General features: G+C 34.7%; 4 protein-coding genes across 4 annotated transcripts; 1 reads left to right on the top strand and 3 right to left on the bottom strand.

Annotated features, from left to right (window-relative positions):
• Nucleotides 1–922: 922 nt before the first annotated feature.
• Nucleotides 923–2,156, bottom strand: LOC127242616 (splicing factor U2af small subunit B-like). Its single transcript, XM_051262211.1, has one exon. It carries the CDS (start codon nt 2,029–2,031, stop codon nt 1,156–1,158), a length of 876 nt encoding a protein of 291 aa, XP_051118168.1. The 5' UTR covers nt 2,032–2,156; the 3' UTR covers nt 923–1,155.
• An 894-nt stretch (nt 2,157–3,050) lies between these two features.
• On the bottom strand, nt 3,051–6,921 carry LOC127242615 (mitotic spindle checkpoint protein BUBR1). Its single transcript, XM_051262210.1, has 11 exons — nt 6,615–6,921; nt 6,455–6,514; nt 5,359–5,503; nt 5,107–5,264; nt 4,659–4,740; nt 4,514–4,577; nt 4,374–4,428; nt 4,023–4,191; nt 3,641–3,723; nt 3,476–3,553; nt 3,051–3,369 (listed from the first exon to the last, which is right to left on the bottom strand). The coding sequence occupies exons 1-11, from the start codon at nt 6,830–6,832 to the stop codon at nt 3,306–3,308; spliced, it is 1,176 nt and encodes a 391-aa protein (XP_051118167.1). The 5' UTR covers nt 6,833–6,921; the 3' UTR covers nt 3,051–3,305.
• Nucleotides 6,922–10,223: 3,302 nt separating this feature from the next.
• LOC127242613 (chlorophyll a-b binding protein 7, chloroplastic) lies at nt 10,224–12,407 on the top strand. Its single transcript, XM_051262208.1, has 6 exons — nt 10,224–10,439; nt 10,546–10,712; nt 10,972–11,118; nt 11,266–11,398; nt 11,857–11,949; nt 12,036–12,407. Exons 1-6 carry the CDS (start codon nt 10,296–10,298, stop codon nt 12,336–12,338), a joined length of 987 nt encoding a protein of 328 aa, XP_051118165.1. The 5' UTR covers nt 10,224–10,295; the 3' UTR covers nt 12,339–12,407.
• Nucleotides 12,408–12,433: 26 nt separating this feature from the next.
• LOC127242614 (60S ribosomal protein L35-like) lies at nt 12,434–13,776 on the bottom strand. Its single transcript, XM_051262209.1, has 3 exons — nt 13,674–13,776; nt 13,268–13,560; nt 12,434–12,608 (listed from the first exon to the last, which is right to left on the bottom strand). The coding sequence occupies exons 1-3, from the start codon at nt 13,675–13,677 to the stop codon at nt 12,534–12,536; spliced, it is 372 nt and encodes a 123-aa protein (XP_051118166.1). The 5' UTR covers nt 13,678–13,776; the 3' UTR covers nt 12,434–12,533.
• Between the last annotated feature and the right edge of the window lie 177 nt (nt 13,777–13,953).

Here is a 13,953-nt window from a genome sequence, read left to right as displayed (position 1 = left end):
CAAAGAAAGCAAACATTTCAAAGTTACTCCCAACCCAATTTCTAATGCTTGCTAGATTACACAACTTATAAACATTAAATTAAAGCACATAATTTTCTGGAAGAACTTAGAGATGAGATTATAAAAAAGACAAGAAAGAAACTGTTAAGAAAAATTACCTCGTTGAATTTCAACTTTCGGCCATTAGATGCATTCGTGTAAACTACAACATCCCACGAAAGGCAAGGGTGCTTTCATAACAGTCTACACAAAAGCTTAAACAACCATATCCGTATTTCGGATTATGCACATTGCACAAGCTCTCCATCCCAAAGCAACATTACCAAAATTGATCGAAAGCATTAACTCAGCATATACTGTATATACACTGTACAGATTTCACAATCTAATCAACATTCCTTATAGTATACAAGACAGCGCAACTTCATTACGAGCCCGACAAAGAGCAGATCCCAAACAAGAATGTTCATGCAAGGCCATTTTTCTCTTTTTCCTTTTCTTTTTTTTCAGGAAATTAAATATACCTATACAGAAAGCAAATTCATTATTAACATAAATAGAATCAATGACCTTATAACCAAGACATAATGCAAACAAAAGAAAACCAACACAGACCCACGATGCGAATTACTCATAAGCCATATAAACAATGTTGACAAACGTAACCCAACCCGATAAACTGAGACACTTCATCAATGGAAAACCATGCTTCAAATAACATCTACACAAAAGCTTAAACAACCATCCATATTTTGGATCATGCACAAACTGATCGAAAGCATTCATAAAGAGCCCGACAAAGAGCAAATCCCAAACAAAATGTTCAAGCAAGGCCATTTTTTTTTTCAGGAAATTAAATATAGCTATACCATAAGCAAATTCATTATTAACATAAATAGAATCAACACCCATATAATCAACATGAAAAACAACCAATTCGATTCTCATAACTCATAAGCCACATTCGACAAGAGGAACCCAACCCGATAAACTGAGATACTTCAAATACTAACATATAAGCACCGAATCATAGAAGAACACTATAGAGAATAAAAAAACCACAACAAAACACTAAGCACTGGTCTAAAAATGATTCATTTGGTACAAAATATAACAGCCTCTCAATCCTAAAGTTTTGAAACCATCACTGCCCTTTTACTTGACCTCCTCCTCCCTTTCCTTCTCCTCCCTCTCTCTGTTCCATTGCTCAATCCTTGCCCTACGCTCTTCACTCCCTTCCCTCACCGGGCTCCGGCTACGTCTCCTCGGAGGACTCCCACCGTGCCTTCTCCTATCAACCTCATGCCGGTCACCGCCCCTCCGCCCACCCCCGCGGTGGTCCCTCCGATCATGATCTCTCCTATTATCATGATCCCTATCTCTATCTCTTTCCCTCTCTCGCCTCTGGAGGTGAGAGGGACTGGAGCTCCGGCTGCGGCTCCTTCTAGTGCCCCAGTAACGTCCGGGGTTCTTACCGAAGAGTTTTCTCCTCAAATCCCTACTGATCATCTTCACGTGCATAAAATTGCAATAGCCGCCGCGATTGCAGTTGTTCTCCTCGAACTGCCGGCAGGTGGCCTCGCGGAAATCTGTGACAGGAGAGAAATCAGCAATAATAGGGCGACCGGAGTAATACCTCCCCTGCAAAGCGTTGAGCGCCGCCGCGGCCTGATCCTCCTCGCGGAACTGAACGTACACATTCCCGATCATGTGGTCGGCGAGGTTGTCGCAGACGTGGAGGCTCTCGATGTCGCCGAATTTTTTGAGCTCCTCGTAGATGTCCTCGTAGAAATCCTCCAGATGCTCCTGGATCTTCCGCGGGTCGATCGGCTGGCCCTGGGCGTCGACGCCCGGGGTTATCATGTCCGGACGCTGGTACATGTTGGAGAGCAGCAGCGTCGGAGATATGGTGGGGCGATTGTGCAGGCGAGAGCAGCGGTCGCCGTGGCGGCAGGCGCCGATCTTGAAGTAGAACGGGCAGTTCACGCGGTCCTTTTCGGTTCCGAAAATGGAGGCCAAGTGCTCCGCCATGGTTAATCGTCGTCGGAGGCGAATCGGAGACGATTGTAGAATTTAATTAGGGTTTGAGAGGGAGGGAGGTGGGAGGTAAAAAACCCTAATTTTTGTGGGAACATAATAAAATGGGGGAAGAGGAGCTGCTGCATAAATCGACTTCAGCGATGGTGAAGGTGTCTGAGGTTGAAATGACCGAAATACCCCCTTCGTTATCTTCCGGATGCCGACGCTGCGCCTAGACACTACACGTACGTACGTTTTTTAACGCGATGTATCTCTTCATTTCTTAAGACTTATATGTGTGTTCGTGGGTTTGATTTTTAAATTTGATTTTTTAACAGTAAAAATTTTAATTTTAATAATTATTTGATGTGATATAAATAAATATTTATATAACATTTTAAATATAAAATAAAAATTTTGTGTATAATTTTTAAAAAAATAATAATTATTTAATTTGATATTTTTAAATTAAACAAAATAAATAACAAAAATCCGTGAAAACTTAAAAAAACAAAAAAGACACAATCTTATGTAAAAGAAATACACACGTAAACTTGGTGCACTAAAGCAACCTGACACTTTTGTTATCAATTTATTCAATTATATGACCCTAAACGAATTATTATTTGATCAATTTTGATTTCATTTGTACCAATTGGATATCTCTATTCTAGTTTATTAGTATGATTTTACAGTCATTTTTATAGCTCACTTATATATTACTTAAAAATCACTAAAAAAGAAGGGGTATAATTTAATTGTCTTTTTTGTTAAATCATAATCATGTTAAATTATATACGACTCAATCTCATATTTAACTATCTGTTTGTTTTTTCTACGAAATTTTAGAAATATTAGTATTATATGAGATGTAGTAGAAATAAAAGTAAAAAGACTAAAAATATGATATATAAGTAATGTCATTGGTGTAATATCGTAAATTGAAAAGATATTTGTAATGTTAAGTAGAGTATCATAATTTTAAATTATTACAATACCATTTACCGACTAAATTATTTTTAAGTATTCTTTTGAAAATGATAAGTAACACCAACTGTAACCTTAATTGCATACAAATGAAGAACTCCCGCCAAAGTTTACATTAATTAAAAAGAAAACAGACAACAACATTAGAAGCCCATACGATACCAGACATGATCATATCAACTCAAAGGCTTATTGGAATCGACAAACCACACACATGCTTTAAAAAATCGAAACTTATGCAATGCAATAAAAGGACAAGGAATATACCAACATGGACGGTTGGTTGGACAGTTAGTTATCTATCGAGGCAGAGAACTCGGAGGGAAGTGGCGCAGAGGATTCTCTTTCAACAGCAAAGTTTCCCTGAAAAAGATCATCGACAACAATGGAGTCGGAGATGTGGTTAGTTAGTTGTGTCTTGTTTTTTGCAAAAAAGACTTATGGATAAAAGCATGAATGCTTTTCTTACTTAGTAAGATCTCTACCGTCCCCGGCTCTAAGCTGCAAGGCCGAAGATTTTCCACTTTCATTGTCTTGTTTATGTTTCCTATGAGAAATAGAAAAGTTTTTTTTAGTTATAGTATATCGGATGGAGTCCTCGAAATAATTGGACGTGGTGTTTTTGTTTACTTACTCGGGGCATTCTTCATCAACAAAAATCTCGATGCGAGGGCCAGGGGGTGGTCTTCCAAGTCTCTGGCCAGGCCTTGGGGGAATCTGTAACAGAGAATTAACAAAATAGAGTAATTGAGGAGGAAAAATAAATTTTATTTATCTGACTCTTTTCCTTACAAAACTATTATAATATATATAAATATATATAATGGATTAACACAAATATCAGTAATTTATTATCCCATATTCACTCAATCGTATATTATTATATAATCCATTATTGAATATTTACTAAATCAAAATATATATCAAGATTAAGTTCTAACAATCTATAATAGTAGAGAGTATAAGGAGTTCAAATTCTTCGACAGAGGATTATATTTTGGTGTTATTTTTGTTACCTTAGTTGATGTCCACTTGGAAGGAATTGAGTTGTTTTCTTTGTTTCTTTCTGCTCGGGCACCGAGTGAGTGCCATGGCTTCATGTCTGGGATTGCTAGCTCGGGCTGATGTCCGAAAGACGAAGTGCTGCTGTCGTCTTTGAAGACAGACAGATTAGTTCCAGGAGCCCTGAAAATCGAATAAGCCACAAATATTAAATCACATGTTACGGCTCTTTGTAAGGAAAAATTCGAATGAATAATAGAAATTCTTGAAATTTTTTTAAACAAACGGCTGCTTTATCATAAATATTTGGATTTATCCAAGAAATTGAACATCTGAACAACATAGTGAAGGAATTCTGTTCGGACCTGTCTAGTTTATGTTTTTTCCTAAGAATATCTGAACTTTCCGGAGTTCGATTTCCTGCCATCATAAGAAGATACTGCTTAAAACAACATTTATATGAGAGTAACCTTAAAGGATTACAAAATTTATATGCATAGCTTACTTGAATCTCTAGCCAATACAGTTCCAAAGCTTCTAGTGGGAAACTGGTTCTCGGTCACATCCTCCTGATGATTAACAAGAGGGTTACTATAAATATTAACTCAAGCAGATATATATATATATGGTGTAAACGACAAATTGCATACTTCAGTAGCTTTCAGTTGTCTCATTGAGCGTGCTAGAAACTTCCTGTAAGCTTCTTCCAATTTTTCGGTTGGTTGAGCCTTCCTGGTAGCCGAAAAGGAAGGAGCAGTTTATAAGCGTAAGGGAAAATGTTTAACAAATTGACAAGAAAAAACTTGTTGATCAAGATTAGCAGCAAACAACTGATTACTGACTTATATGCATGAAATAACAAATGGAATGAGCACCTGGTCTAATTTGTAATCATCGAAAAAGATCCCTCCAATCTATACATGGCTATAAAAATAATGATTGGCTAGAAGCCTAACTTGCAAAGCAAGACAGTTATCGTGTATGTATATGCATTGAATGAAAACTGAGAGTACAGAAGTACCAGAAATATCGATTTCTTATAGAAAACTATGAGCATCTTTTATATACTTCAGATCACAGAATAGAAACAATGCTTACATAGATAACCCGCGATTGAAGATCTCATTTGCAGTTCTATTTTTGTTCTTGTGTTCCATGTGTAGTGCATAGGCAATGTAGAATAAGGTATGTGTTACCCCTATTTTGTTTGTCTCTAAAAATTTATAAATGACTTCTGCATCAACACAGCTTTCAGCCTATTTCACAAGTTCAGAAAGCAAACATAATTACTTTGTTAGTATCTGAACATGAAGGGTACAAATGAAATAAAGACACAAAGAAGATCCTTACATATTCCAGCCAAACTTTTAGGTATCGCAGATCATCTTTGTAACGGTCTTCGTGCCAAAAGGTGCGAACACATTGTTCATAAATCACCATTAACCCTGAGCAGTCACCACCTGGAGGGAAAGCCTCTTGAACCCATTTTATGCACCTTTTCCAAAATCAATAACATCAAATAGGAAAAAGTAAGTGCACAAACTTTCCTCATTTCAATTAGTTTCACCAAAGTTTAATATCAAGAACTTAAAACTCACATGACAATGTTTGTACCAGAGATCACGTATCAAGATATTTTTAAATCATATACCACTTCTAGTTTTGATATAAAATGTTATCAATTTTGAGGAAGAAAGAAGATACCGTCCACTGCCTTAAGAGCCCTTATTCTATACAAGTCTACCTTCCTCAGTAAAGACACACAAAACAAATGAATTTGGTTACCATTTCTATTTTCTTGCGAAGAAAATATTACAAGAACGAACAAAAAATGGCACACAATAAAGGAATTTAATTAAAAAGTTTTGATACCCTGTGTCGGGGCTGCAGCCCACAATTTTCACTATTTTGTTTTGAAGAAAAAGAATCACAGAATCCACAAAGAAAGCTATATTTAAGAGGATGGAAATGTATTCCCATGCTCAACCAACACAAACTAAATTTAAAATTTAATCACTATATTATTCCAAATTGCCTAAACATTGAAATTCAATCACTTTATACTATGTAGCCCCATGCTCAATGAACTTTGGGGCAACTGTAAGTAACTAGATTGAACTCTGCTGTATTTTAAATTTCTACCGCTTGAATAATTGATATGGATTAACGCTAAAGAAATAGGGCGTTGGTGTAAAACCATATCATTGATTTAATCCCAAGCAGCTGAACATAATAAGTTTAATCTTCCGGTGGAAGAGCTTAATTGACAGACTAATTAGCACTTCTGAAAATCAATTAGATTCACTGCCATTCTTAACTTCCAATCCGGTATATACATAAATTTATTTAAACATGAAGTGAAGAAGAAAATGAATGAATTTAGAAGCAAAATGACAAATCTCAGACAGAAATGAAATGAATCAAATAGCACATAAAATAATCTCACTCGATCCAGGGGTGCAGAGGATCCTCGCCTTTATACTCGTCAATCGCCTCAATCAACTTCCTTTATTTTCCAAATTTTCATCAATCAGTGCCTTAAAACAACAACAAAAAAAATAGAACACATCCAAACGAATTAGTAGAATCAAGAATATCCTTATAACCTCCGATGATGGAGAAGTGAATTCTGCAGTTGAGATTGGGCATGTGATTTGAGAGCATGGTTAAGGAGACGAACGTTGCGGCCGCGCTTCAGAGGGCGGACATTTTCCTTGTACAGTTCCCACTCGTTGCCGCTCTGCTCCTTGGACACCAAAAACTCTGTCTCCGGATCCAAAAACACTTCCGTCGCCACCGATTCATCCATTTTCCCGACCTCCATCGTTATCCTCGGATTTATTTTCTTTACTCTTTTTCTAGCTCTAGGGTTTTTATTAAAATTTGAAATTTGAAATTGGGAACGCTCTGAGTTTTTTTCTAGCCGTTAGTGCCGTTAGAGGAGACTGGCCCTGAAATGGATCTCCCACTGTGCCGCGGATGCTGTGAGTTTACTGTATTGCCCCTACATACCACATGAACTTTTGACTCCCGTGAAGTTGCGAAATAATACTACTCTTTCTTTTATAATTATATATATATATATTTATTTTTATTTTACTATTAATGATAAAATAAATAAAATAAAAGAATTGCACATCATTTTAAATTTCGCAATTAATCTTTTATTTTTATATTTTTTTTACGACAGAAAAAAGTATAAAACTTGTATTTTGACTTGTCTTATTATTCAATTGCATTATTTTATTTTATAAAATATTATATTAAAATACAAATGCTAAAATTTTTGACGAGGGTGTGTATTTTTTTTGTTAATCTTTACTTTTTAGAATTAAAAATTGCTTAAATTTAATTTTTTATGTATGTTTGTTTTGTAATTGTGTAAATAATATTTTTTCTATTTTGGTCGTCTCATATAATTTATGATGAATATATAATTATACACTTTAATAATTAATTTTAAAATTTATAATTTATAACTTTTTTACTTAATTTATAATTTTGTAATTATATAATAATTATTTTTACTAATATATCGAAGAGAAATGGAATTAATAAAGAATGAGCTTGTTTGATAAAACAAAAATAAATCAGAGAATTGATAAAACAGAGAATTCATTTGAAAAATTTAAAAAAAAATGCAGATATATGAATAATCAAACAAAAATAAACGATTAACCCGATAAAAAGAGAGTTTTAACGAATGTGAATTCATGAAAAATATTTTTGGTAATTTTTTTTAAAAAAAATTATAAATTATATACGATATTTTTTAAAATTATATTTTAGTACAATTTCTTAAAATATCGTAAAAATTAAATACTTTAAAAATAAATTAAGTTTGTTTTTTTGTAAAATTAAAATAATATAATTTTTAAAAAATTATAAAAATTAAATAGTACAATTTTTTTTAAAAAAAAAAAACATACACTGCAACAAATATGGGAGAGAAATGAAAACATAGAAATGGAAATGATTTATTTCTCAAGTTCCATTGATACCATTTTTATTTGTCTGACCTCATTTCTCTGTACCAAACACAACCTAAGAGTAAAAATCATTTTTGGTCCTATTCAATATTATAATTATCAATTTTGGTCTCATTAAAAAAAATTATTAATTTTTGGTCCTACTCAAATGAAAATTTATCAATTTTAGTCCCAAGATGGTTGACTGAGACTGAACACGGTCGTGTTGGCTTGAACACAACCGTGTTAGATGACTCAGAAGGTGACTGGGCGTCTCAAGCAGCCAATATGGCCGTGTTCAAGCTAACACGGCCGTGTTGATTACCCTGCACTTCTGAACACGGCTGTGTTCCTGTTCGTGTTATGAACACAGTCATGTTCATGTTCATATTCTCAACATAGCCATGTTCTAGATCATGTTATTGTCCATGTTCTCAACACAACTATCCATGTTCCTACTCATGTTCTCAACGGAGCCATATTCTAGGTCATGTTCACGACCATATTTTCAATATAATCATATTGTATGTCATATTTATTATTATTTTCACTTTTTGATTAAAATTATTTGATATATATTTATAATTCAACAAAAATATTTTTTACAATTATTTCATAATATAAAAATAATTATGTTTTAATATTTTTAAAATATATAAAAATAATAATATATTAATATATATTTTTAATAATACTCCCTCTGCCCCACTTACCATATCCACATTGCGGTTTATGTCCGTTCCATATCCCATATCACTTTTATTTTTTGGAAAATAATTACACACTATTTTTTTAATTTTTTTAATTTTAATTAAACTAATGATCTTAATCTTAATTTATAATTATTTATATTATATGATAATTATTTTCACTAATACATTCTTAATTATTTACTAATTATACTTATCCTAAATTCTCATGTCTAAATAACCCATACATCTAACGTGGACGGAGGGAGTATTATTTTAAAATATTATTTGGAATAATAAATTTAATTTATAATTTATAGAAATAATTAATTTAAAATAATATTTTAAAATTTTTTGTATAAATTTTAAAAATATATATAATGATTATGAAAAATATATATTAATATATTATTATTTTTATATACTCCCTCCGTCCCGTTGGAATGGTGGCGTTTGTTTTTTACACGTAGATTTTTAAATATTAGTATTATATTGGATTGTACTAAAAAAAACAAGAATAACCCCTGTTAGAATAGTGTAATATAAAAGTAACGACATTTGTGTAATATATTGTAAGTTGAAAGGGTATTTATTATGTTAAGTAGATAGTACAATTACTAAATTAGAAAATGGTAACCTTATTTTGGGACGGACGAAAATGGAAAATGGTAACCTTTCAATGGGACGGAGGAAGTATTTTTTAAATATTAAAAATTAATTATTTTTTATATTATGAAATAATTGTAGAAAATATTTTTATTGAATTATAAATATATATATATCAAATAATTTTAACCAAAAAGTAAAAATAATAATAAATATGACCTACAATATAATTATATTGAAAACATGGTCGTAAATATGACCTAAAATATGGTTGTGTTGAAAACATGCCAGAAACATGACCTAGAACATGTTGAGAACGTGACAAAAACACGGATTAGAACATAGTTGTGTTGAAAAAACATGGACAGGAACATGGTTGTGTTCAAAACACGGCCGTGTTCAGAAGTGCAAAGTGCAGGGTAATCAACACGGCCGTGTTGGCTACCTGGGACGCCCAGTCACCTTTTGAGTCATCCAACACGGCCGTGTTCAGTCCCAGTCAACCATCTTGAAAATCTTGGGACTAAAATTGATAAATTTTTATTTGAGTGAGACCAAAATTGATAATTATGATACTGAATAAGACCAAAAATGATTTTAATCTAGTATTAATTATATCTTTCCGTATGTATCTACAGTCATATGAACAATTTACATTGAATAATTTACGTGGGATGAAAAGAGTATTAAAATAATAAGTAGAATATGTATAATATAGTGCATTAATTTGTTGGGAAAAAATATGTGTGCAAAAAAAAAACAAAGACATACTCTAAGAAAAATAGTAAACTGTGTATTTGAATTGGAACAATGATGTAATATAAAAATACGTAATATTTTTAATGTAAAATTAATTTTTATTATAATATAAAAAATAAAAAATAAAAATTTAATTTGATATTTTTTAAAGAGAAAAATTTATATAAACAGTGTAAATCTTTCCGGATCGTTTGAACAAACACACCCTAAAACAGCAAATAAAGTATTAACAAAACAAGGAAAAACAAGTGGACGAGGAAAGTTAATGGCTCAGTTGAATGGCCAAGCCATGACGTCTCTGCTCCTCTCTCCGCCGTCGCTCCTCCTCCGCCGCCGCCGCGCAGCCCAAATTCTGCCGACCGGCCGTCCTGCTAACTCCTTTTCCCGCTTCAAAGCTTCATGGCAAGAGGTAAGCACATAGTAACATTGTAGATATACCTCTACTCTCTGTGCTGCTTCGTATGTATGTCGGTTACTCTCTCCTCTCTTCTGCCACACGAACAATCGACCGAAAGGTCGCCGGAGTTTTGGTGTTCTCAGCGATTCCTTTCACGGCGGTGAAAGCTATCGCCAACAGTCCGCTCGGTGCGGCGCTGCAGAGACGAATGGAGGAGAAGAAGCAGTTTTATAAGGATAACTCTTCCAAGTTGAAGGCGCTCTCTGAGAAGGCCAAAACAGAAAGGTATTTAATCGATTGTTTGCGTTTCACCTATTCACAACTGTATTCGATCTATATACTTTACTCCAATTCGATTCTCTGTTGAACAAAGTAGTGGATGATGAACAATGAAAGAAGGAAATTGAGCATGCCTGCCTGTGTTCGTTCGTATTTTGCCCTAGTTTTCCATCTGTTGCAAATTCTGAATCAAGCAATGTACTGTTCCGCGATGAAGATCATCAAATTCGTTTGCTGATGAAAATTGAATTCTCTGGTGTTGCAGCTTGTGGTATGGGGAGAATCGCCCTCGCTGGCTCGGTCCAATCTCGTACGACTATCCAGGCTACCTCTCCGGTGAACTTCCCGGCGACTACGGTTTCGATATAGCAGGTTTGGGTGAGGATCCCGTGGCTTTGCAGAAATACTTCAAGTGAGTACACCATAACCATATCTATTTTCATGACCAGTGGTGTTCTTCATTCAGAAGCCTCAATGATACATTTCTGCCATAACTATTATCATAATAGATTTGTTGAGAGAATACTGACAGTGCAGATTTCTACATGTTATTATGTAGCTTTGAAATACTGCATGCAAGGTGGGCTATGCTTGCTGCACTTGGTGTTTTGATTCCAGAAATATTAGACCTAACAGGAGCATTTCAGTTTGTCGAGCCTGTTTGGTGGCGGGTGGGCTACTCGAAGCTTAAGGTTTGCATTTCATCCTCTTTCGATTATGTTATATGCCCATTTTGGTAGAGACACGGCCTTGTGTCACGAGATAACTTCAATCCGTCAAAGTTAAATCGTGCACCCCTTAGCAATTCACTCCTAAAGTTTGGGGCGAAAGTCTTTTATAGGCCAAGAGTTCCATTACATGGTTCTACAACGTAAAACCTTCCGAGCATTTAGTACAACTATCTACTATACTTCATAGGGTTTCAAAAAGTTCCGGGAGAATCCTTCATCGACCTAAAACAAGATTCTAAATAATAAACCGCCAACTTGAGACTCATTTAGTTGACAAATCTCCACCCACCTAAGCCTTCTTCAATATTTGAGTTGCTAAAGGTCGCACAGTAATTCACGGGGATTGAAATTATCTGTAATCCCCCGACTGGTGAAGATTTTAACCTTATTTTTCACTTTGCTTTGCGATCTTACACCAGGGGGACACATTGGACTACCTCGGCATCCCTGGTCTCCATGTAGCAGGAGGTCAGGGAGTGATTATAATTGCTATTTGTCAAGCACTTTTAATGGTAAACCATCCCTTTATAGTAAATGACAAAAGGATCACACCAAAATTCTATTATAATTCTAACATTCCACGTGTATATCTCTACAGGTAGGTCCAGAATATGCACGATATTGTGGCATCGAAGCTCTGGAGCCTCTAGGGATTTATTTGCCTGGTGATATAAATTATCCGGGAGGTGCGCTTTTCGACCCCTTAAACCTTTCTAAAGATCCCTACACCTTTGAGGAACTAAAAGTTAAAGAGATTAAGAATGGTCGATTAGCTATGGTTGCCTGGTTAGGATTTTATGTTCAAGCAGCTGTTACAGGCAAAGGGCCTGTACAGAATCTCCTAGAACACATAGCAGATCCGTTCCATAATAATCTACTTTCGACTATAAAATTGCTGTAGAAGATTTTGTCAATACTGAACCTATCTAAACCTTAAAGTTATATACATAGTCGAGCACGCTTTCCCCCACGGAACATGCAAATCTTCTATTGGAATGAACAAAGAACAGGTTGAAGTCTTCTCATAAAATAGAATCCAAAAGCTTTAGTAGAAAAGATTGTTGTTGACATTAAAAACTTATGAAACAATTGCAAATCATACTTTGATGGCATACTTTCTCAATGGGAAGTACATTTCCTTCTTTTTCTGTCTCTCAGTCTTCAAAGATGCCTGAAGAAATTGAAGTGTAGAATTCATCAGCTTATGTGAATAATGAATCGATTTTAGCCACAAAAAATAACATCTTAAGTTTTACTTGGGGTGTGTTTGTTTGTATTTTCATCTGCTCTAAAGGGCATCAAATCCAAACCTAACCTAGTTTTATGTTTTAAAAGTTTTATATTAAAAAATCCAAATACAAGTCCAAACACACCCTTATAGTTTATCTACCTCTACTAACTTTATCAGAATACTGTATCCCCCAAATCAAATCAAATCAAAATAATGTAATACAGAAGTCGGAAAAACATCACAAACGATGATACCAGAGGTTAGTGAAAAGTGGCATTAACAATATGAGATAAGCAATACAGATTTAAAACCAATTGAGGTCAGTTACAGTTACATTCTCTCTACACAATGCATGAATCTAAGACTAGAATGCAGTGAATTTCCCACAGTCCACCGAATTATGCTTCTAGATTAAGATGATGTTGTAAATGACATAGGCGACAACAGAAGGTAATTGGAAATGGCATATTAACGAGCATTATTGCGTAGTTAACCGTAAGATTTACCAATAAATTGAATATTTTGAATCCTTTTAGTCACATAAGTTTAATCTATAAATCTGAGTAAGTCGAAACTTGAAACGAGTTTAACGAACATACCTGGTGCTTCGTGAGGCGGCGGCGGATGGCTCGCGTCTTCTTAGTGCGGAGATCAAGCGGCAAATACTTTTTGTTTTTGTAAGCTTCCCGCAGAGCCGCCTTCTGCTTCTGCGATGTCACGGTCAGCACTTGCGCTATCGACAGCCTCACCACCTTGATTTTCGACAGCTTGTTCGGAGCGCCGCCGGTCACCTTCGCCACGCGCAGCAACGCCAGCTCCGCCTTCAGATCCTTCAGCTGAGCCGACAGCTCCGCCTTCGTCTTCTGCCGGAGTTCGTGCACCTTGATCCTAGCTACGAAAAGCAAGTCAGTAAGCATTAGTAACATATAAATACCAAAATAACAGGATTGATTTCGCTCTCTTTTCGCTTCCATTGAAATGGAATGCGTGAGCGTATCTCCCTACCCATTTTCTCGTCGCCGTCGGTCGTTCTCTGCTTCAGTTCAGTTCTGGCGTTGCCGTAAACCCTAATATGGATTTTATGCACTACTATTGGGCTTATATATAAACTGTACTTGTTTCATCATTCCAAAGCCCAGTTTGGAAAATCTAATTAATATTATATTCCACTTATTATTGATTTGATTTAATATTTTTATTTATCTATATGTATAGAAAATTTATAAATTGAAAAAAAAAACATTTCTTCCTTATTTTATGATATTTATTTTAAAATTAATCATGT

Source organism: Andrographis paniculata, unplaced genomic scaffold (genome assembly GCF_009805555.1).
Source record: "Andrographis paniculata isolate CXL003 unplaced genomic scaffold, ASM980555v1 Contig87END, whole genome shotgun sequence".
Classification (NCBI taxonomy): Eukaryota; Viridiplantae; Streptophyta; class Magnoliopsida; order Lamiales; family Acanthaceae; genus Andrographis; species Andrographis paniculata.
The sequence above is the reverse complement of the archived record's forward strand: the minus strand, read 5'-3'. Positions and strand labels throughout refer to the sequence as shown.

Coding starts and splice junctions, on each gene's coding strand:
- LOC127242616 (XM_051262211.1), bottom strand. CDS start 2,031: ATGGCGGAGCACTTGGCCTCCATTTTCGGAACCGAAAAGGACCGCGTG.
- LOC127242613 (XM_051262208.1), top strand. CDS start 10,296: ATGGCTCAGTTGAATGGCCAAGCCATGACGTCTCTGCTCCTCTCTCCG. Junction 11,119..11,265: donor GCTTTGCAGAAATACTTCAA/GTGAGTACACCA, acceptor GTTATTATGTAG/CTTTGAAATACTGCATGCAA. Junction 11,399..11,856: donor TGGGCTACTCGAAGCTTAAG/GTTTGCATTTCA, acceptor ATCTTACACCAG/GGGGACACATTGGACTACCT.
- LOC127242615 (XM_051262210.1), bottom strand. CDS start 6,832: ATGGAGGTCGGGAAAATGGATGAATCGGTGGCGACGGAAGTGTTTTTG. Junction 5,265..5,358: donor TAAAAGTTTGGCTGGAATAT/GTAAGGATCTTC, acceptor CTTGTGAAATAG/GCTGAAAGCTGTGTTGATGC. Junction 4,741..5,106: donor TTCAATCGCGGGTTATCTAT/GTAAGCATTGTT, acceptor TTCGGCTACCAG/GAAGGCTCAACCAACCGAAA.
- LOC127242614 (XM_051262209.1), bottom strand. Junction 12,609..13,267: donor GCCGCCTCACGAAGCACCAG/GTATGTTCGTTA, acceptor CAATTTCTTCAG/GCATCTTTGAAGACTGAGAG.